Source organism: Tauraco erythrolophus, chromosome Z (assembly GCF_009769465.1).
Source record: "Tauraco erythrolophus isolate bTauEry1 chromosome Z, bTauEry1.pri, whole genome shotgun sequence".
Lineage (NCBI taxonomy): Eukaryota > Metazoa > Chordata > Aves > Musophagiformes > Musophagidae > Tauraco > Tauraco erythrolophus.
Genome location: NC_141496.1, coordinates 2,472,180 through 2,494,399, shown reverse-complemented (window position 1 = coordinate 2,494,399; position 22,220 = coordinate 2,472,180). Strand labels below are relative to the sequence as shown.

The following is a 22,220-nucleotide window of genomic DNA, read 5'->3' as shown; positions in this document are numbered from 1 at the left end:
TCGGGTATGACGGACGATGAAAAATATTAGATGTTTGCATGTTATTTCAATACTTCTTTTGAAGAAAATCCTCAAGATTGTAACTTGTAAGATCAGCCTGCCATCCTAAAAGCTGATTATGTGTAAATTTGATTATAGAAAGGTCTTCTAAAGTATTCAGGCTGTTTTTATGATAATGAAGTTTTGTTCCTTAATCTAATTTAGGCTTCCATCTGGAATAAATTAATAATCCGAACCATGCATTGTGCTGTTCCTTAAAAATGTCTCATACCTGCTTCACTGTCCTTGCAATGTGAACATACAGCTGGGCCAGGGGACGATGGAGCACCGGCGGCAGGGGACCCCCACCCACGCCAGCTGAAATGGAGAGGGGCTCCCTGCTGTGCCAGTCCCGGAACACTGCCTTCCTCCACTGATTGTATAGGCCTGTTGCTAAAGGCATCTATTTTTTCACTCTCCTCATGCAAAGATTCTGCACGATACTGCATCTGAGCTGTGTGTGTCTGTGCTTTCAGCCCTGCCATCTTAATGTGTCTTCATAGAGACCTTGGTGCTGCGTAAGGTCTTAGAATCACAGAACGGTTTGGGTTGGAAGGGACCTCAAAGATCGTCCAGTTCCAACCCCCCTGCCATGGGCAGGGACACCCTCCACTACACCAGGTTGCTCAAAGCCTCATCCAACCTGGCCGTGAACACTTCCAGGGATGGGGCAGCCACAGCTTCTCTGGGCAGCCTGTTCCACTGCCTCACCACCATCAGAGTGAAAAATTTCTTCCTTAGATCTAATCTAAATCTCCCCTCTTTCAGTTTAAATCCATTGCCCCTTGTCCTGTCACTACACGCCCTTGTCCAAAGCTCCTCTCCAGCTTTCCTGTAGGCCCCCTTTAGGTACTGGAAAGCTGCAATAAGACCACCCCGGAGCCTTCTCTTCTCCAGGCTGAACAGCCCCAACTCTCCCAGCCTGTCTCCATAGCAGAGGTGCTCCAGCCCTCGGATCATCTTCGTGGCCTCCTCTGGACCTGCTCCAGCAGTTCCATGTCCTTCTTGTGTTGGGGACCCCAGAGCTGAACGCAGCACTGCAGGGGGATCTCAGGAGAGCAGAGCAGAGGGGCAGAATCCCCTCCCTCGCCCTGCTGCCCACGCTGCTTTGGATGCAGCCCAGGACACGGTTGGCTTTCTGGGCTGCCAGCACACGGTGCCGGCTCATGTTGGGCTTCTCATCCACCACCACCCCCAAGTCCTTCTCCTCAGGGCTGCTCTCAATCCATTCTCCGCCCAGCCTCTCCTTGTGCTTGGGATTGCCCCGACCCATGTGCAGGCCCTTGCAGTTGGCCTTGTTGAACTTCATGAGGTTCTCACAGGCCCACCTCTCCAGCCTGTCAAGGTCCCTCTGGATGGTATCCCATTGTCTTGCTGCAGTTGCTGTTGTCTGTCCGTGTTGGTGAAATAATGTTTAGAGATGAGGCCACTACACATTCCCTGGTGGTACTGCCTTATCAAAGCATGTAATAAATGATAATTTCTGCTCCAAAGAGCTTGCAATTAGTAGTTGAATAAAATGGGTTTATTAGTAGTTGAATAGAATGGGTTAACCAAATAAGTGGTTGTGGCCTGGTGAGATTAAGAACTAAGCTGTTGAGTGGTACTAGCAAATTTTTGTTTTTGTTAGGGAAACATTTCCTTTGTTGAAAGCATATATCCTCTCTGAAAATAACCTTTTTTTATAAGTTTAAAATTTAAAAAATCTAAGGATGGAATCCAGACTTCATTGAATCTTTTACCATTTTAGTTCTACGTTTTGTTCTAATCTAGTTTTAATATGCTAACAGACATAGTTTCTTTCCTTTCTGTTGTCCAGGCCACAAGATTTCATTGTGAGGAAGCTGTTGGAGAAACTCTGCTGAAATCTTCTTGCTGCACTAGCCCAAGCCATTACGTGCTCCATGGTATTTGCTCTGGTGCCAGTTGCACGGCTCACCACGGAAGGTTAATATTTGCTGGTGGCAGTTTTGCTCTGGGTTTACAGTGCAGCTGTGAGACAATACCTAGGGAATGCTGGCCAGTGTCCCTGTGTGCTCTCTGCACTCATTCATGCACTCTCGCTGTAGAGCCTTCCTGCTTTTTCTTCTTCCTGGCTGCCACAAGGCAATTTTGGGTTGTTATTATGCTATTTGAGAAAAGACTCTTACTTAGCATGTACCTATTTCTTTTACAACAGATGGCCTGCAAAGGTGAATGTTAGTCCCACTGCCTCTGTGTCTGAATTATTTTCTTTTCCTTTTTGGCAGGTACGGTATAAAAAAGAAAAATGTTGTCCCGACTAAGAGTAGCGGCCGCTCCCTGTGCGATGGCGTGTCGCCGTGCGCACACGAAAGAAAAAGGCAAGCCACTGATGCTAAACCCACGAACAAACAAGGTTGGTAGTGTGTGATTGTCAAATATCTTATCTTCATCTGGTAAATCGCCCGGTGCACCTTGTTCTGGGGATAAACCGCTTGCAGGAGGTGTACTGGGCCACAGCCAAAAACGAGTACGGAAGATGGGGGAATCGGTGATCATTTCGAGTTTACTACAGGGATACCTAGAGTACAAGGACTTCTGATAAAGACCTCCTTCCGTCAGCCTGCTGCGGTTTGCGCAATCAATACTGCTGCTTCCTTGTGCCAAATGCGGGGTCGCTCGTTCTTCCTATTTACCGGCTTAGTTTTTGCGCTGGTTGAATTGGGTAAAGCTTTAGCAGCTGAAGAGCCTTATCTCGTAGTTGGCAAAAGTTAATTCTTGAGTTCAGTCTTGCTAGTGATAGAAAAGGGTTAGCCTCTCTGTCCTAGCCCTGGCTTTTTCCTACCAGACCATGGATTGGGACCGAGCCATATCAGTAAGAAACATCCGTGTGCAGAGTCGGACAGAGCATCTAAAAATAAGCCTTGGATGGGGCTAGCTGGGAGGTAGAGACGTTACTTTAATTCCATGCATTGGGAGGAACTTGTGCTAAGAAAGTAGCTTGCTTTTTTCCCCTCCACAAAAATTTTCCTATTGCGTCCCTGTTTTCCGCCTCCCCATCCTCAATCTCTTTTTTTTTGCAGAGTCATGGTAGCCTTCAGGAATATTGAAACAGTTAATGTGTAAACTAAAACTAGTAAGAAATTAGATGAGGGCTTTTGGTAGCTGATCCAAGATGTCTAAAGTGTCTGAGAGAGGTGACAAATCCAGCTGCCTCTGACAGGATATTTCATGAGAAATATTGAGACCCCATCTGGAATACTGCATTCAGCTCTGGGGCCCCCAACACAAGAAGGACATGGAACTGCTGGAGCGGGTCCGGAGGAGGCCACGAAGATGATCCGAGGGCTGGAGCACCTCTGCTATGAAGACAGGCTGAGAGAGTTGGGGCTGTTGAGCCTGGAGAAGAGAAGGCTCTGGGGAGACCTTCCAGCAGACTTCCAGTACCTAAAGGGGGCCTACAGGAAAGCTGGAGAGGGGCTTTTTACAAGGGCGTGTAGTGATAGGACAAGGGGCAATGGATTTAAACTGAAAGAGGGGAGATTTAGGTTGGATATAAGAAAGAAATTTTTCACTCTGAGAGTGGTGAGGCGGTGGAACAGGTTGCCCAGAGAAGTTGTGGCTGCCCCATCCCTGGCAGTGTTCAAGGCCAGGTTGGATGAGGCTTTGGGCAACCTGGTGTAGTGGAGGGTGTCCCTGCCCATGGCAGGGGGGTTGGAACTAGATGATCTTTGAGGTCCCTTCCAACCCAAACCATTCTATGATTCTATGATTCCAGTACCTAAAGGGCCTACAGGAAAGCTGGAGAGGGGCTTTGGGCAAGGGTGTGTAGTGACAGGACAAGGGGCAATGGATTTAAACTGAAAGGGGGGAAATTTAGACCAGATCTAAGGAAGAATTTTTTCATTCTGAGGGTGATGAGGTACCGGGACAGGTTGCCCAGAGAAGCTGTGGCTGCCCCATCCCTGGAAGTGTTCACGTCCAGGTTGGATGAGGCTTTGAGCAACCTGGTGTAGTGGAGGGTGTCTCTGCCCATGGCAGGGGAGTTGGAACTGGGTGATCTTTGAGGTCCCTTCCAACCCAAACCATTCTATGATTCTATGAATCTATGATTCAATGAGCAATGGAGCAGTGGAAGCTGGACGTGCATAGATTTGTCCTATGTTTTTAACGTCCAGCTTTTCTCCTCTTCCCCCTTGTCTGATTTTATTTTTTCCCCTCCTGTAATGCCTTGTATTTCCCCTTCACTGTAAATTTCCTTCCCTTCCTTTTCTGTCCATGACCCTGACTTCTTCTCCCTCTGTATTCTTAGCTCCGTCCCGTGTCCCCTACGACTGCGTAGACACAGAGAAGCATGTGCTGCTGTAAATTGGCTGGCTGGCAAGCCAGACACGTAACCCTGAGCCTTTCTTTTAGCAGAAGGGCTAGGCTAACTCTTTCCTCTGCACGGCAAAAGCTTTTTTTTTTAATTATTTTTTTTAGTTATTTTCTTTTCTTTGTCCTCTTTTTGTCCGAATTAGGGGTTGGCCAGTGGGCTCCAAATATCTGGGGAGTATATCAAGCTACGAACTGCAAGCAGCATGTCCTTGTGCTCTGCCTGTAGCTACAGGGAGAATTGCTCCAGAATGTCTTTGGCAAGTGTGACTTCTAACTGTCCTGAAAAGAAAGGAAGAAGACGGAACATAGACCTGCAGTCACGTTTCTTACTGTTTCCTGTGCATTGTAGTATTGTGCAAGGTGCTTGGTACTGCGTGAATGCAGGTTGCGTTTAGAGAGAGGGAACTGTAGAAGTTAAGAGACTGACTGACTGCAAAAGTAAAATCGGGCTTTCCATGTCGGGGAGGGAAAAAAGAGTAGATGGGTGGGATTTGTCAGGATCAGATTATGTCGAGACTTTTCTGAGCTGTAAACACTTTGACGTGCCTGTGCAAATTATTTTAAGCCTTGTAAGCTCTTCCAAGTGCTGATTATGCAACAGTATTCAGAAATGAAAACAATAGGTCATTTCTTACTGTTTTTCTACTGGTAGTATCTTTCTAAATTTTGATTTTTTTTTAAGCCTGGAATTCTCTGGTGGACTGAGCACAATGCATTATTTTTAGTGGGGTTTTTTTTTGAAGAGGAGGGAGGAGCAGAGAGCTGCTTATTAATAGCAGTTGATTTTTTCGTTTTTTAATGTCTCCAAGAAATGATACTTGAGAGAGGAAAAAAACTTTGGGTGTTTGTTCAGCTCTGTTGTATCAGTCTGTCATTAAGGCTGACACCTGTGTGAATGGATCCGTAGGCTAGTTAAGTGTTGCTGCTGGATATTGGATGCAGTATCTGTATAGAAATGTATTTTGGAAATTCAGCAGAGAAATAAATGATTGACTAAATATGAAAAGTACTTTACCCTTTGCACTTTTCTTGCCTACAGTGCCCCATGTGCATATATATATGTCATACGCATACAGGCACCGATAAAGGGCGTTATCTCTTGCTGGCAGCTTGTTGAGATTGTCCTTTTATGAGTAGTGTTCTAGTTGCTTATGCTTAGTTTTTACAGTCTTTATCAACTGTGCGGAACGTTCAGTCTCCGTTAGTATCCGTGGGCCCTGAAATGAGAGCTGCAAGATGGCAGCATCACTAACAGAAAACCACCCCTTCCCCCCGTGCAAGTTAATCTGCTCGTGTTCTTTGTGATTGGAGTACGCTTTTCTCTTGCTGTTTGTTGGGTTTTTTTTAATTTTCTTTCCCATCCTTACCTTTCTTTTGCAGATACACGTTACACCTACATCAACTGGTTCAGGTTTCTATGTTTGAAGGCCAGCTTTCAACTGTTTCTTGTCAGGGCAGCTCAGGAAAGGTCATGGGCTGTATCAGTAATGCCTTTGCAGCCAGACAATTGCGGAACGTATTGTAACTGCTTTGCTGACACCGTTGGCATGCGTGTGTATTTGTGATCTTCCATGATGTTTTGTTTCTGCTCTGTGGCAAGGATTCAAATTACAGTTAATTGCCTTCAGGACCTTTTGTTCTGCTGGAGATCCCTGCTGTGCCAAGGCAGTGTTTTAAGCTTGCTGGGCACTCATAACACTGTTAGGACGATCTCATTTGTTTAGTACTGGCAATTAAATTGTTATTTATGTTGTGATAATGCTTCGGATTCTCGCTGAAGGGCTGGAATTTCTTCCTCCAGCACAGAACTGATGATGCATGAGTAGATGATCCCTGACCTTGGTGATGTCCATTCTGCCATGTAGAGTGGCATCGGTATGTCTTTATCTTCACTGGAAATACGTGACCTGTAACATTATCCATATGTTTGCTTTCTGTGTGCTGGCAGCAAATTTGTGACTCTGAATAACTTGTGACACTTTCTGTATTTTAGTTGGTGATTTTTCTACCTTGTGACATCAATTCTTCTTGTTACTCTCAAAGTGCATGATTCTGTTTTGTACAGTTGGATTCCACTACCCTTTTTTCTGTCACTCTATTCCTCAATATTGTTTGGTTATTTCATTCCTCAGTGTCGTTCTCCTGTACTGACAATGCCTCCCAAATCTTTAGCTTCAGCTAATATCTTTAGGACATTGCGTTACACATATGTATGCACACATATTTCTTTGTTTGTATATACTTGGGCGACGTGCGTGGGAATACGGGATAAATTTTAAAAAAGAATTCACTGGTGGCCTCACAAGTGACAGTTTAACCCCAGACCAGTTCCTGAGAAACTGTCCCAGTATGTATCTTCCCTACGGGTGGTCATCTTCTCATATGTTGTATTTAGCGTGACCATTATTCACAGTTCTGTCTGTATTCATTCCCCAGTTCTTCAGCCCAATTTAGTTTCATCTATGCCTCACTAAATACTTCCAGAAACTCTGATAGATTACCTTTGTTTAAAGAACCAGTTCTTTTACTAAAGATGTGTGTGATCTCTCTGACTTCTGGCAAAAGCAAACAGTGTGTTTCCAATTCAGAATAAAAAACAACCAAACAAACAAAAAAAAACAAGTCAAAGTTAAAGCTAATTGTTCAAAATAAATAGGATAGGACAAGAAAACGTGAAGAAAGTTTGCATGAACTTGAAGATCTAAAAGCAGATGCTTCCTTCCCCTTTCACTGCCCTTTCTCAGCACGCTGTTTTCTGACACGTTGCTTTCTTTTATTTTCATACTTTTTAGATTGTGTCAGTTGGGTTGACGAGCCAGGGTGTAGAAGACGAATGCCCGTCTGCCTTCCTGGGGAAACCAGGATAAACAGGATGTGGAGATGCACTGCACATGCTAATTGTCATGTCTCTAAGAAATGCAGTGCTTGAAATACTGCCAGCAGTTTCTCATCAGTCAGAGAAAAATCCTAGAAGGCACGAAACTGAAGAGAAGCTGCTAGTTTCCTCACGCATGTGCACACCCAGCCCAAAAGTCCCACCACAAGTTTTGTGTCCTGCCCAGCTGGTTTGCAGATGGAGGGATTGTTGGATGGAGGTTGCGTGGCCATGCATCTGCAGCTTTTATCAGCTTCCTTGGGATCTGTGTGTTTTTAAAGGGAATTAAACATGGAAAGGTGGAACTGTTTAATCTGTAACCAGCTTTTATCATCTGTCTGAGAAGGTGCTGTAATTGCCAAAGGTGGTAGGTAGTATTGCACCTCATTTGACTTAGATCAGCTATCCTCCTCAAGAATCACGAGCTGCTGGCGTGGAGCGTGGGGAAAGGAAAGAAGCTGTCTTGGTTTCGAAATTTGTTTCGTTTTTTTTTTTTTTATTTTTTATTGTAAGATTAATGCCATTAAAGGAGAACAAAAGCAATGGCATCTGTTCAATTAGAAAAATAACAGTTTAATGAAATGTCTCTGAGGTGTTCAGTGGTGCTCTATGAGGTAGATGAACCATTTCAGTCATCATGTTCATGATTTGCAATGTACAGCTTCACCACAACCGTTGGTGGTTGGAAACCAACCCTGGAGAGGGTGGATGACTTCCTTTGCTGGTGTGTAAGGGCTTTCTGTTTCTGAGGTGGTACAAGAACCGGTGGCATCTTTGCCTGCAGAGAGACCAGGGTCTTCAAAGGCTTAATAAGCTGGGGAAGGTCTGGGTCATTTCACAGTTGAGCAGCAAGTAGATAGATGGCTGTGCTGTGTCAGCCGTACCCTCCAGTGTATATACTGTGCTGGTTTTGGAAGAATAAAGATATGAAATTGAGTGTAAAAAATGAAGGAGGAAATAAATCAAAGGAGATTTCCGTATTCTACACTGCTCTCATAAACACAGAGGAACTTTGAATCTATGGTTGAGAAAGCAAGTACAGCTTTGATTCGTATGAGTGAACTTTATTAATTTGCAGTGGAGACGTGTTGTGCAATAACGAACTTTGTGATTTAGCGAAAGGAATCAGAGTTAAGAGAAGCAGCCCACAACCCAGTGCACAATCTACTTTATTTTGAAAATGTTCACAATGCTACTTCGAAGCCTACCATATACTGCTGAATACGGTGTAACGATTAGAAGTGACATGAAAACCGTTTGATTAAATCTTCCCTGTGAACTAGGCTGACTCTCGTTTTCCAAACAGTGACATGATTGGATATATTCTGCATTTACATCTTTATCAGGGGCTTCAGATGGGTTATTTGTTACAAAATGTACAGATTTTCAGAACACTTGGACGTATTTACGGTATCGGGTAAAAGGATCCCCTGTTATATATATGCCTGCAAGACTGTGCAGGTGGGGTTAAAAATTGTCACTGTCAGTACTTCTCTGCTTAGAAACCTCTCAGTATTACTTACTCACTGGTGCTATAAAAATCATGCTTGCAGGGTTCAGGTCTCCTGTCCACCTTCATGCAAAGCAGGCAATTAGAATTTTCATATGCTGATATTTATAGCACTTTATGTGTTAGAGCCCAGCTGTTAGGGCTAAAGTGAGGTTCCACTGCCGGATGGTTTGTGGATTAAAGGCACAGTACATGGTGATTCAATGTGGGCTGGTCTTAACTAAAAAACTATCAACGCTTTGTTTTATTTGCCTTTTCTTTTTCCCCTCCACGGCAGTAGCTTAGTTTTGTTGCAGTATATTTCTCCATGTGTATTAATTCATTTGTGTACTTTGAAGTGTGATGGCTTTTCTCCAAGATGGACTCCCTGCTTTGCCTCTACTGTCTTGGAAAGCACATGTGCTTTTTCTGAGCTGTAAAGAGGATTAAGGAAACTAATCTAAGTGAAAGTCAACGGATAACGCTCAGAGAAAGGACACCTAGCATTGCGGGTCAAAGGAAACCGAAAGGTGATCCCTGTGACTTAAGCCCAAATCATATTTAGGCATTTAATGCCAGTGGAAACCAGAGGGAATTTGGCCCTTGAGTAGGTGCTGGGATCTTAAGTGCCTTTGAGAACATCAGTCCCAGTACTGCGGATTTCTGAGTGCCTCCTGCTTCACTGGGGTCTGGTCACTGGTTCTGTGAAACTGCACCGGGGCCTAAAAAATGAGGGAAAAGGCTAGGAATTTTGTAATAATGCAGCTCCTAGGCACACTAGTTTAAGGAAAATCTCCGTCCTGCAAGGTGCTCGGTGGAGAAGGAGCTGCAATCCCAAATCCAAAACAAAAGGCAGCTAATGGTCATGGGCAAAGATAAGAAATGGGAATACAACAAGTGTTGGAAGGGCTCTGGGTTTTTTATAGTGCAGCTCTAGACTAAACTTGTTCTGTCCAATTTGGAACAAGGATTAAATTTCTGTAGGGAGGCGGATGGCATGCAGGCTCCTGAGTTAGGCCTGGGTAAAAATTAAAGCATCTATTAATGTGGTAGGATCTAATTGTCACATAAATAAACAGCTGGAAGCACTGAGTGCCACTTAAAGAATTCGCTGTGTTTAATGTTACTGTAACTCCACATACTCTGAAAAAACAGGCTGCCTGCAGAGTGGAAAAACTGGATAAACTGAATAAAGATGGGTAGCTGTTCTGCTTCGTACGAACCCCAGGGCTCGTCGGGTTTTATTGAGGACTGGGGTAGTTTAAGGTCACTGGTTTCACTGTGCAGGGAAATTAAAGAAAAGCCATATCCCAGTGCTGTGCTGGTAGAGGAAATTAGAAATGAGGTAGGCTTTTTAAGGGACATGAGAGCTTCTGGTGGGGAGGATGTAGGTTGTGCTAGTGAGATATTTCAGCTAGTTCAGAGTAAAACGTCAGTGTAGCCAGTATGGTACCACCGAAGGGATTCTGGCCTTTGATGTGCCTTGAACTGGTGACGCTGGTGACTTTACTGACCAGTGTTTATATGTCTTCTGAAAAGAGACTAAACTTTTTTTTTCCCCTTCTTATCATCGTAAATCTTTTGGCATCGTTCTTGTTTCTGTAGTGCCTAAAGTAACAGCCAAAATATTACACGTGTTTACTGGCTGTGCTCGGCTTCGTGTCCTAAATCGCTTGCGCTGCAAGTACGGTTTGTGTTGAGAAACTGCTGTTTTAAAAAGGCATAAACTGCTGATGGTAACAAATTTAGGGGGTAGTTAAGGAAAAGGGGAAGATAGCCGAGATGTGTGGATGCGTGGTTCGCTTCTGTGGAACTTTGGAAGATGGGTTTACATCTCCAGAGAATCTTTTGAGTGTTTCTTACCAAGTATGTAGATAGGAAACTGAAGTAGATTCTTTGCAATATAAGAAAAAAAAACCCCAGCATTCTGTGTATGTTGCTCGTGGGGTTTTTTTTCTCATGCCAGTGCTGTTTACTGGTTGTGTTCTCCATGGAAATTTTGGGTTATTCAAATCAGTTTTCAGAAAAAATTATCACGTGGCTAAAGTGACTGTTACACCTAGCAGAAGACAAGCAGCAAAGGTAAAAAGGTCAGGAATAATCCGTCATCTGAAATTTATTTGCAGATAATATTGGAAGAATACTTGAGAATAACAATAGTTTGAGGAAAAATAGGGTTTGTGAATGACTCAGATAATAGAAAAAGGATGAAATGAGTATTTGATGTCAAATTTATTGCATGGAAAGTTGTCAGAAGCATAAAGCATTGATCTATTTTAGGGTTAAATACTTACAATTTTTTTCAAATGCTGAAGTTTTTCATTGTTTTTTTTCTCGAACTAGAGTAGCTTGCTTTTTAACTCTTCAAATATTTTATTACTTTAAAACATGATATAGAATTAGTACAGAAAAGCAGGTGGACTGCTTAAATCAGTGCACTCAGAACAACTGATGTTAAATGTTATTTAAATGAGCAAAGAGAAAAAATATATAAAAATTATTAATTATTTTAATTATGTTTTTTCCTAAGGAGTAGTTGTGTTGGTCATAAACCATTCAAGTATTGCAAAGTATCACTAAGTATACTTAGTGAATTACACTAAGTGTAGCCACTAAACCAGAGATTTCGTGTTAATGGGCATGCTTTCTACAGATACCTCTGAAAGTCTATTCAAACATAAGCAGAGGTGAAAAATATATAATCTTAATTTATGGATTTTTTACTCTAATTTGGGAAAATAGTAATTTTGTGGGTTTTCTGATTGGAGAAGGAATTTGGAATGTAATTACAAGGCATAAACCAAACTTTAAAAAGCTTTTTTAAACTTTTTTTTTTTTTTTTTTAACTTGGCAGTAAGAAGCTGCTTCCAGCGTGGGGAAATTTGAGAAAATGTGTTCTTGTTTTTTAATCTAGCTGCTTTAGTAAACAAAGGAGGTGTTGTTTGTGAGCAGAACTGATGTTTCTTGTTTCCATCTCTTTCAAAACATTACAGCTAGCAGACCTTTCCCTTTGAGATTCTGCTTTTGCTCACAGATGGATGCACAGCTTTGGCACAACAAAGGCTTTCCTGGATTTTCAGCTCCTGCATTCACTCATTAATGAGTGAATTAAAATTAAATACTCATTTAATCATTCACCGAACTGACCCAGTTGGATAAACTGAAATAAGGAAAGTTTATCATTGATCTTCCAGAAGTGACAAACTTAAAGTGGGGTTAATTGTCGGAAATGGGGTCAGCACTTTGAGCCAGGTTGGCTGTGAATCCGGACTTGGATCAGTTAACATCTTGTAAAATTACTCCCAGGAGTTAGCTACCCCTTGGAGATCTCTCCACCAACAGGTAGCTCACAGCAGGCTATTACGTGTAGTAAGTGAAAAGCCAGTTTTATTGAATGGTACCGTTAAATAATTCAAATTAGTACTTAAATAACAATAAATCAAACTCTTCAACCACCCTGAAACGGAGAAGAATGGAAATGGTGGGATATTTTTCTGGTTTAACTCTTCTGAAACTTAATTTGTTACAAATGAGGCTTTTTGGTAGTAGACCGTTACAGTTTTCTACAGTATGTAGAAAAAAACAGCAAATGGAGCAATTCAGTGCAAGCTCTCTGGACTAAATGTTACTGTCTGTGATTGTAGGGACCAGACTGGGTGACCCACATGTTCTTGGTAAATTTTAAGTTCCTGTGAAATGATTGAAGAAGCAGCTGTTACTTGACTTCTAAACTTTAGCCTGTCTGCAGTGGCGTCTCTTGAGGAAGGAGGAATATGAAATCTGGCAAACAGCACGAGGGCTGAGAGCTGTGGAAAAGCTGTGGTCACAAGGGATGCCCACAAAGGATGAGGAGAACCCCATCAGAGGCAAATATATCCAAACCTTGCCTGCCGTGGCACCCGCCGTGAGAAAAGGATGCGGTGGATAGTCGGAAATGGCAAGCAGAAATACATCACAAATGCTAGAGGAAGAGCTGCTAATTATTTCTCACCTCTCTTGTTTTCAGGGTATGGCCTTTACGTTACATGAGCGACAGATGCTTGGGTTGCAAGGACTTCTGCCTCCTAAAATAGAGACACAAGACATTCAAGCCTTACGCTTCCATAAGAATTTGGCAAAAATGACTGACCCCTTGGAAAAGTAAGCACTCCTCTGGCTTTGTTTTGTCATGCGAGTAAACAGAAATTGCCGTAAAATGTTTCACAGGGATAACAAAACAAGGTTTCTGTGCCTCCTCAGGGTTTTTCAGTTGTTGGAGGTTATTTTTGCTTTCGCACAGAAAACTGATTTCATCAAACATGCATTCATCGTGTGACCGAATGAGGTCAGGGAGCTTTTTTCTGATATTCCATAGTCATAAAGTAATTAAAAGAATGTGCACCAGTTAGCCAGTAACAAAGCTGCACACCTTATGATGGGGTGATCTTCTAGCAGCCTTCCAGTACTTAATGGGAGCCTACAGGAAAGCTGGGGAGGGACTTTTTACAAGGGTGTGTAGTGATAGGACAAGGGGCAATGGATTTAAACTGAAAGAGGGGAGATTTAGATTAGATATAAGGAAGAAATTCTTCCCTCTGAGGGTGGTGAGGCACTGGCACAGGTTGCCTAGAGAAGTTGTGGATGCTGCATCCCTGGAAGTGTTCAAGGCCAGGTTGGATGAGGCTTTGGGCAACCTGGTGTAGTGGAAGGTGTCCCTGCCCATGGCAGGGGGGTTGGAACTAGATCATCTTTGAGGTCCCTTCCAACCCAAACCATTCCATGATTCTATGATTCTAAGAACAGTGTTTATCATAGACAGTAGTTACTGCTAGAAAGGAACTACAGGGTTAGAATTTTGAGTCTCATAATGTGTGGGTTTTTATATCAATCTGTTCTTTGATTTGGTGGGGGAAAAAAAAAGTGAAGGATTTTGATTTGTATTTTTTTAGAATGGCCTGTTTTTAGCGTCCTGTTACTGTTTTTGTATAAACCTGTGTATATCTGCATGTGAAAATATGCAGTCTCCTAAAGGCAAGAGGAGCGTTGGAAAGTTTTGAGGCTTACTGGACCACATCAAAATTCTTTTGTTCTCATCAAAACCAAAAGATGACTTTTAAATCCGCATCGTGTCACTCGCTGATCTGAAACAATCATGTCATCTGTACTGGCACAGTGCCTCGTTGCTGTAGCCTAAAACAAATCGCTAATTCATTGTCTTTATGTTGTTGGGTCAGCAAGTCTGAATATTAATTGTTACATGGTAGATTGGTAGGTAAAATTGCCAAAATGCAGGTTCTACTTACACGCCTAGGTAAGTCCTTCAAAATGAACTTTTTGTTAGTTTGGTTCACCACTGTGTTAATGTTAGGAGTAGCAACACCTTACTGTCAGGACATTACTTTTTTGGGATGAAATATTCTTTCCCTGGTAATTTTTTTTTTAACAGTAGTGAGACTCCCAGCTGCATCCTGTAATAAATCCATGGGCTATCTTTTATTGCACCGCATGTTTGCACATTAACTTGTTAACATGCATAGTATGCCATATCCAGTACTTTTATTTCAGCTTTTTAGTACTGCTGCTCTTTTCCGACTTTTGTTTAATGCTCAGAGCCCAGCTTGAGAAGCAGCAGGAATTTCATGAAGGAATAATATGAAGCAAGTTTGTTTTTTGCTTTGACGTTTTTCACGTTGTTTTAAATAAGCATAAATGTGAAACGACAAGGTTTTGTTTTGTTTTCCTTCTCTTTTGCTTGATTTCAGGTATATCTACATAATGGGAATCCAAGAGAGAAATGAAAAATTGTTCTACAGGGTATTACAAGATGATATCGAGCGGTTAATGCCAATTGTATACACACCAACAGTAGGCCTTGCCTGCTCCCAGTACGGACACATCTTCAGAAGACCAAAGTAAGAATAACAAATACATATTGCTGCTACTTTTATTATCATTTTCTCTGTATACTTACCTGAGGTTTGGAAATGTTTTGTTTTCATTTGGGTTCAGCTGTACGAGAGTTATGGCAATTCAATTCCTTGAGGAAGCCGGTTCTGACTGGCGGTCATTTCAGGTCACTTCCATGATCCTCTCGCTGCAAATAGAATCATAGAATCATAGAATGGTTAGGGCTGGAAGGGGCCTTCAAAGGTCATCTAGTCCAACCCCCCTGCAAGGAACAGGGACATCTCCAACTAGATCAGGTTGCCCAGGGCCTCATCCAACCTGGCCTTGAACGTCTCCAGGGATGGAGCATCCACCACCTCTCTGGGCAACCTGTTCCAGTGTTCTACCACTCTCATGGTAAAAAATTTTTTCCTAATATCCAACCTGAATCTACCTCCCTCTATTTTAAAACCATTACCCCTTGTCCTATCACAACTGGCCCTCCTGAACAGCCTCTCCCCATCTTTCCTGTAGGCCCCCTTGAGGTACTGGAAGACCGCTATAAGGTCACCCCGTAGCCTCCTCTTCTCCAGGCTGAACAGCCCCAACTCTTTCAGCCTGTCCTCATAGGAAAGGTGCTCCAGCCCTCTTATCATCTTCGTGGCCCTCCTCTGGACCCTCTCCAACTGGTCCATGTCCTTCTTATGTTGGGGGCTCCAGAACATAAAAATAAAAGTGTATTTCTAGAGCCCTCTCACTTGAGGGCCTTACTGCTGTGTGGAGCAAGGGCTAATCCTTTGCTGCCGTGGGCACTTGGCTGCACAGCAATGAAAAACTCATGGTTTTGCTCCCAGTCTGGGCCAGGGGATGAGAGATGTGCTCTTAGTTCTCACATACCTCCTTTCCTCTTCCACGTCTCTGCATGTATTACAAACCAGTTTGAAAACTGTCCTCCTCCAGAAGTTGTCTGTACAAGAAACAGTGGCACGGTCTGAAACTCAGGATGTGCCCCTTTCTTTCCCAGAATCAGCACTTTCCAAATGTTGGTAACTTCTCTGCCGAGCCTTTTGTGCCCACTTTCCTCCTAACCACACAGGGCTTGCTCAAGCAGAAGAAACACAAACACTTCTCTCACCTCTGCTCCTTTCTGCTCCTTTGCCTCCCTTCCCATGTTCCCATGGAAGAGCGGTGGGAAGCACTGTTATCCTCCTGGTCTTGGAGAAGACAGTCTGCTCAGTCCCTACCTTTCTCTCTCCTTTCTTTTCTCTCCCCTCACCTTGTGTCATGTCCTGCATGGAGATTCACTAAGGTAAAGCCAGGCTTAAGATCATGCTCCCTTCTCACATCCTTACAGGGAAGGATAGATCCTGTCATGTCTGACGTGTTGGAGGTGTTTTGCCCTAGAGAAGTATTAAAGGTGAATGTCTGTAGTAATGTAAAATCCGGGTAACATCATAAAAAGTGTTTTATGTGTTCTTCTTTTAGAATGTCAAAGTATCCGAATAGACTTGTGTATTAGAAATTGTCCTTGGTGCAACTTATGTCAGTGATTGCAATGCTTTCAATTTTAAGAAAACTTTACTGTTTGACATTTAGTTTTACAAAATAAGGTGAAATTTCCAGTCACCACCTATACAATATTTCTGCTTTGTTTTGTTTTTTCTTTCAGAGGACTGTTTATTTCTATCTCAGACAGAGGCCATATCAGGTCAATTGTGAACAACTGGCCAGAGAATGACGTTAAGGTACTACCACTTACAACTTTTTTCCTAGTTGTTATTTAATCTCAGTTGAGCTTCTTCAGATTTTTTAGTATTTGATGGAAATGTAAATGCTAAGTAATGCATCCTTGGCAATTCTTTGACGATGATGGCAAAATACAGCTGAAGAGGATAATATGTATCTTGAAGAGCAGTGTGTTATCCTAAGTAGGAGGTTTATGGTTTGAGTCAACAGTGGTGATGAGAACTAGACTTGCCAAACTTCTCGTTTTACTTCATTATTTCACCTTTTGGGGAGGTGTTGGGGATGCACCTCTGGGTCTTACTGTGTTACACGGCAGTAGGAGAGGTGATCATGTCCTCAGATTAGGGCACAGAAGTGGTAGTTGGGAGGCCCAGGTTTTGCCATTAAAACCCATGTAACCCAACTGGGTTGAGAATTGCAAGGGGACAGGAGGTGAATGATACTGATCCAGACTTTTTGCTGTCTGGATTTACGAGTGGAAATCATAACCCAAAGTTAGAAGCTGCTGTTCCACATGGTGGCTTGGATTCTTCCCACATAGCTTTCAAGGATTTGGGCAGTGGATTTCAGCAAAGAAAAATGATCCTGGCAGATTCTAACATTAAGCATTATTACTTCAAGTAAAATATTCCTTGTAATCTCTTCTTTGATCGACTGCACAAACATACCTGAATTTTTGCCGGGGAAAAAAAAAACAGCAAACAGTTCATATCACTTTGAACTTTACAAATTTCAGTGATCATGTGTAACTTCACCTGCTTTTGTTTTCAGGCTGTTGTCGTCACTGACGGAGAAAGAATATTGGGTCTTGGAGACCTAGGTGTGTATGGGATGGGAATTCCAGTAGGAAAACTTTGTTTGTATACAGCCTGTGCAGGAATACATCCAGATAAATGCTTGCCTGTGTGCATCGATGTTGGAACTGATAATACCGTGAGTATGACTGAACTTTCCCTGCTGCAAGTTATCCCTGTGAGAAGTATTTATTTAGGAGTGTTTAGTATTATAAGAGAAGATTTTTATTTGAGCACTTTCATTTAAGATAGAACCAAATATTTAATGGGAGGGTAAAGGATTTGGAATTCACTATACAATTACATGTCAGCAATTAAAAACCACCAGTTAATTTGTCAGTGAAATAGTGCATTCGGAAGTAGTTTGGATGCTGGAACGCTGTAAAAGAGATAATCTGTCAGGTTGACCTGACTTTTAGAAGCTGGAAACGTGAGTCAGATCTATTAAAGCAGTTTATTGTTCACAGTATTGAATTGTTCCATTTTAAAAGCAGCCATCACCAACCTCAAGTGCCAGATGAAATCACTGGACATCGATACAGACTGGAGGCAGTTACAGTGGCTATATAAATGCAGTGTCTTTGGTGTGGAATGTGTTACTGTGAACTCTGGGAAGTGTATATTGAGGAAGCGATTCATCCTGCTGCTGTCTTTGATTTATTCTTTTTCAGACACTCCTAAAAGATCCATTTTATATGGGTCTGTACCAAAAAAGAGATCGCTCGCAGGTCTATGATGACCTAATTGATGAATTTATGGAAGCCATTACAGACAGGTATGACACTGAATATTCTGCACGGAAGTATGGCCAAGACCTCTGGCAAAAAAGCCCCATAACACACTGTCCTTGAAAGAGTCATTTAAGAAATCAGGGTAGGGCTAGAAGTCAAGAGACACGGCTGTATTTCTGGCTCTCTAGTGATTTTCTCTGTGGAACATGCTGCTTGTAGTTATCTGTTAAATATGCACAGAACGGAGGTGAAACTGTTGTAAGGAGTGAAAGGCCTGAAGACGTTCTCTTCCAAAGATAATGGATTACATGCAGGATTTGTTCTAAAAGGATTGTATTTCTTTATGTGTCTAGTGATAGGAATATTTGCCATGTTCTGTAGGTATGGCCAGAACACACTTATCCAATTTGAAGACTTTGGAAACCACAACGCTTTTCGTTTTTTAAGAAAATACAGAGAGAAATATTGTACCTTCAACGACGATATTCAAGGTATACCTTTTGCATATGTTCCTTAATGTACATGCAGAAACTAATCTGCCACGTAGACCTGTTCAACTCACCTTAGATTTGTACTGCTTTCACAGGGACAGCTTCAGTGGCCTTGGCAGGACTGCTGGCAGCACAGAAAGCCACTGGTAAACCACTGGCAGAGCAGAAGGTGCTGTTCCTTGGAGCAGGAGAGGTGAGCTCTCTTAATGGCTCTAGAGCAATAAGAGATTTAACCATGTGTTTTCTGGTTCTGTGGGACTGGTGGAGATTCACATGCTCCAAATTCGGTTACACAACTTTTTGCGTGAGGCCACGTGAAACAGAGGACCACCTGCTTCAAGATGATTATTTGAAAGGTGTTCAGCATTTGCAAGGACTTACATTTTTCACTTTCTTAGATGGACTTAAAAATTAAGAATCAGAGACTTGTGTGTAATTGAAGGGGAATTTACTGTAAAATTGCGATTTAGTAAGAAAGTGGGGAAGAACATCTGTTAATTTTTATGGCATTGGAGAGAAGTACAAAGTGGTTTTCTTAGCAAGTTAAGCCAGTGGCTGTGCGCAGCAGACAACGGTTAGTTACTGGGGCAGCAGTATCAGAACCAGCACCATGCTTCTCGATCAGCAAAATTGCTTCGATGGTGCTGACACAATAACTTAATTAGCTGAAAATTTCTCCAGCTGGGGAAAGTCCAGATTGCAGTAATTGGCCAGTGTTGTGTTGTTGCCTGAGCACTGAGCCCTGCTCTGCACTTCCCTTGACCTTGTTTCTCCTGCCAGACTTAGCAGCATGTGCAGCGAGCCAAGAGAAGGGACGTGGAGGGCAGCACTGTCAGCGTCCACTTTCTGCCCTCTGCCTGCAAGACCTTTATCACAGGCAGCAGGAGCAGAAGGAGGTTTGGGAAGCAGTTGGGCACAAAATGCTTCGCCATGGTTGCTTGGCAGGAAAGCTGCAGCACAGACTTGTTCTTGCTGTCTGGTTGGGCTGCTTTATTGTGGCTGCTGAGCTGCTGCAGGCATGGGGGCACAGTACCTGGGAAGGCAGCCCCTCTCTTTTGCTTGAAGACGTGACGCTGTTGATCTCAGGAGCCTGCCCCCACCTAGGCGAACGTTGCTTGTGTTTCAGAGCTGACTTTCTGCACGAGTTTTGTGGGGATCTTGAACAGGGTGGTGTTTGTGATGACGGGCCTCTTTTGTGACTTGTTAAAAATCAAAGTCCTTTTATCCACAAGGCTGCCCTGGGAATTGCAAACCTCATTGTTATGGCTATGGTAGAAAGCGGCGTTTCTGCGGATGAAGCCTACAGGAGAATATGGATGTTCGACAAATACGGCTTACTGGTTCAGGTAGGGCTGACTTGAAGTACCAGAGTACAGATGGCCAGTGCTTTCCGCATCCTTCTCACAAAGAGAATCAACTTTTTATCTCTAGGACCGAGAACAAAAGGTAGATTCCAATCAAGAACCATTCACGCATCGGGCTCCAGAGCAGATACCAAAGTCTTTCGTAGAGGCAGTGAACATACTTCGGCCTTCAGCTATCATTGGTAAGTAATGTCATTTTTGTTTCTGTGTTTCCATCATTTGGTTATTTGCTGCCTTTAATTTGCTAATGTGACTCCAAGAAGGTTGGTGACAGTGATCTGCATTTCTGCTCTTGTAAGTAGGATGAAAATGTGAGGTCTGTTCTCTGCTTGAAGGTGTGCAGAGGCGCAGGTTATCTCTCAGTGCTTCGTCCACTGCAGCTGTGGTGCTCCTGCATCTTGTGTCCTTGTCCAGCTGGTGCTGGACCTTAGACCTGAGCAGGACTGCGTGGCCGTAATGAGCTGAAACTGTAATGACGGGCACTAAGAGTCAGGAAGACACAAATATGACCTTTTTCCCAGGCACATTCCCTACACCAGCAGCAAAGGAGAGAACAGTCACAAACACTGCATTTTTTGCTTTACAGGAATTCCCTAACTTGAGCAATTTTTTTTTCCTGACCGTCTTTCCCCAGTCAGCATCTCTGGCCAGAATCTGCCAGCAGCAGGGCTCGAAGGAGCTGTTTCATCCTTCAGATCACCAATACCTATTAAGTCACTGACATGTGTAGGTATTGATTTATAACTGTGTCTCTCTGCAGAGCTCAGATGGATCACAGGTATTTCCTGGTGCAACTCTGCAGTTTCCTTTGCTCGTGATTTATTTGGATAATAAAAGGTTTTTTGGCTGAATAGCTGCCCTGAAGTTTGTAGCTGGTGTACAAATGTACGCTATTTTTATGTATTTGTACCTGTGTGTTTGGGTGTGATCAGAAATACCAATGTCAAGGGCATGTGCATTGCACAGTTGACACCCAGCTAGGATGAATCATCTGTGCAGAACCTGGCGTTCCCGCTTGCTTACTCGGGGTGGCAATAACTGTTCTTTACACAGATCAATACCAAAAAAAACCCCAACATTAAAATAGGCTTTTGGAGCACATTAATTAGATGTTCTTGTGCGAATGAGAATTCTAAGTGGCCACTAACAGAGCCATGCCCAGTTTGCATCTCCTACTAGAAGAGCGAGCGATGCTTCGCTCTGAGTGGGTCTTTGGGGGTGACACGAACTTAATCTGCAGTCCTTGTCGTCTGCCCTGAGGCAGTCTGGTACTGATTCTCTATTTCTATGTTTCCATTGACTTCAGGAGTTGCGGGAGCTGGGCGGCTCTTCTCTGAGGATGTGATCAAAGCAATGGCCTCTATCAACGAGCGACCCATAATATTTGCCCTCAGCAATCCCACAGCGAAAGCTGAATGCACAGCGGAGGAAGCGTATACGCTTACAGAGGTATTGTCGTGTTTGGAAATTTTGACCTATTGGCATTTAGTGATAGAACTGTTTACTGACCATGAGAACTCAAGAACTCAAATTATTTTATTATTACTTGGACTTACTGACACAGTAACGCAGATGGATCTTGTCTTCTGGCAAAAGTAAATAGAGGTGATTGGAAAAGGTCTTGATCTTTAAATAATGACGTTCTGCAAAACTTAAAAGGGCCTGTACCTTGTAATTACTTTTTGAAAGAATGGCCACTTGGTATTGTTTCCTCAAGTTTTAATCAACTGACTTTTTTCCACCATGCTTTTTAATTATTTCAGGTTTTAAAGAAACATCTTATGTGAGCATCGTAGTAGAGATTAGGTCCAACTCTTAAAATGTAGTGTCTGAATAAAGTCCTTAAAGCAGGTAATGTCCTTTCATCAATCCAGGAATTCTGCTTTACACTCAGTCATTTCCTAGTGTCTGCAGGTCAGACCTCCTGTCATTAATAGTGACGCGTGAAGACCTGTGCTTCCAGTGCAGGAGTCAGTGGTGGCCCTCTGCCCTCGTGTCTCATACACTGGCACCACCAAACGTTGAAAGGAGTGAATCAAGAATAAACACACCTTGTTCTGCACCATTGCTTCAAAGCCGTTACACTGAGGGGTGCTTGGGCAGGGTTGGAGGTTGGGGTTTTGGGGTGGGTTTTTTTAATAACACTATCGGCAGCGCATCCAGATCCTGGTTTTGCCTTTAATGAATCAAGTATTTTATCCTCTGCACAACTTCTGTATAAAACTAACCATCTTTGAAGAGGTCCTGAGCGGAAGACAGAGCAGACAGGCAGTCAGAGCGCTGGCTTTAACGCTGTGAACTGGCTGGTAATGCCTTGACTGAACATCATAGGCTCCAGCTTGCTGTGATCTCTCCCCTGTCCACAGGGCCTGCCTGCAGCCTTTAGGCATGGGGGCTGTGAAAAGATTTTGGGTTTTCTTTTCTGGTTTTTTTTTTTAATACAGTCCCAAATCAAGTGACTCATATATTTGAAAATGAGTGGGTGGAG

General features: G+C 42.9%; 1 protein-coding gene across 2 annotated transcripts in view; it reads left to right on the top strand.

The window, feature by feature from the left end:
* The window catches only part of ME2 (malic enzyme 2), a 35,619-nt gene that overhangs the window by 6,392 nt on the left and 7,007 nt on the right, over positions 1-22,220 (top strand). Inside the window, exons 2-13 of one of the 2 annotated variants that reach the window (XM_086628806.1) lie at positions 1,859-1,986; positions 2,289-2,416; positions 12,748-12,881; positions 14,483-14,632; positions 16,276-16,351; positions 17,124-17,285; positions 17,818-17,921; positions 18,259-18,368; positions 18,464-18,561; positions 19,601-19,714; positions 19,800-19,914; positions 21,039-21,181. In XM_086628806.1, coding sequence (XP_086484932.1) covers positions 2,309-2,416; positions 12,748-12,881; positions 14,483-14,632; positions 16,276-16,351; positions 17,124-17,285; positions 17,818-17,921; positions 18,259-18,368; positions 18,464-18,561; positions 19,601-19,714; positions 19,800-19,914; positions 21,039-21,181 — 1,314 coding nt within the window. In that variant the 5' untranslated portion in view covers positions 1,859-1,986; positions 2,289-2,308. The remainder of the gene's footprint in view (positions 1-1,858; positions 1,987-2,288; positions 2,417-12,747; positions 12,882-14,482; positions 14,633-16,275; positions 16,352-17,123; positions 17,286-17,817; positions 17,922-18,258; positions 18,369-18,463; positions 18,562-19,600; positions 19,715-19,799; positions 19,915-21,038; positions 21,182-22,220) is intronic. The other variant, XM_086628805.1, reaches the window with a different exon arrangement.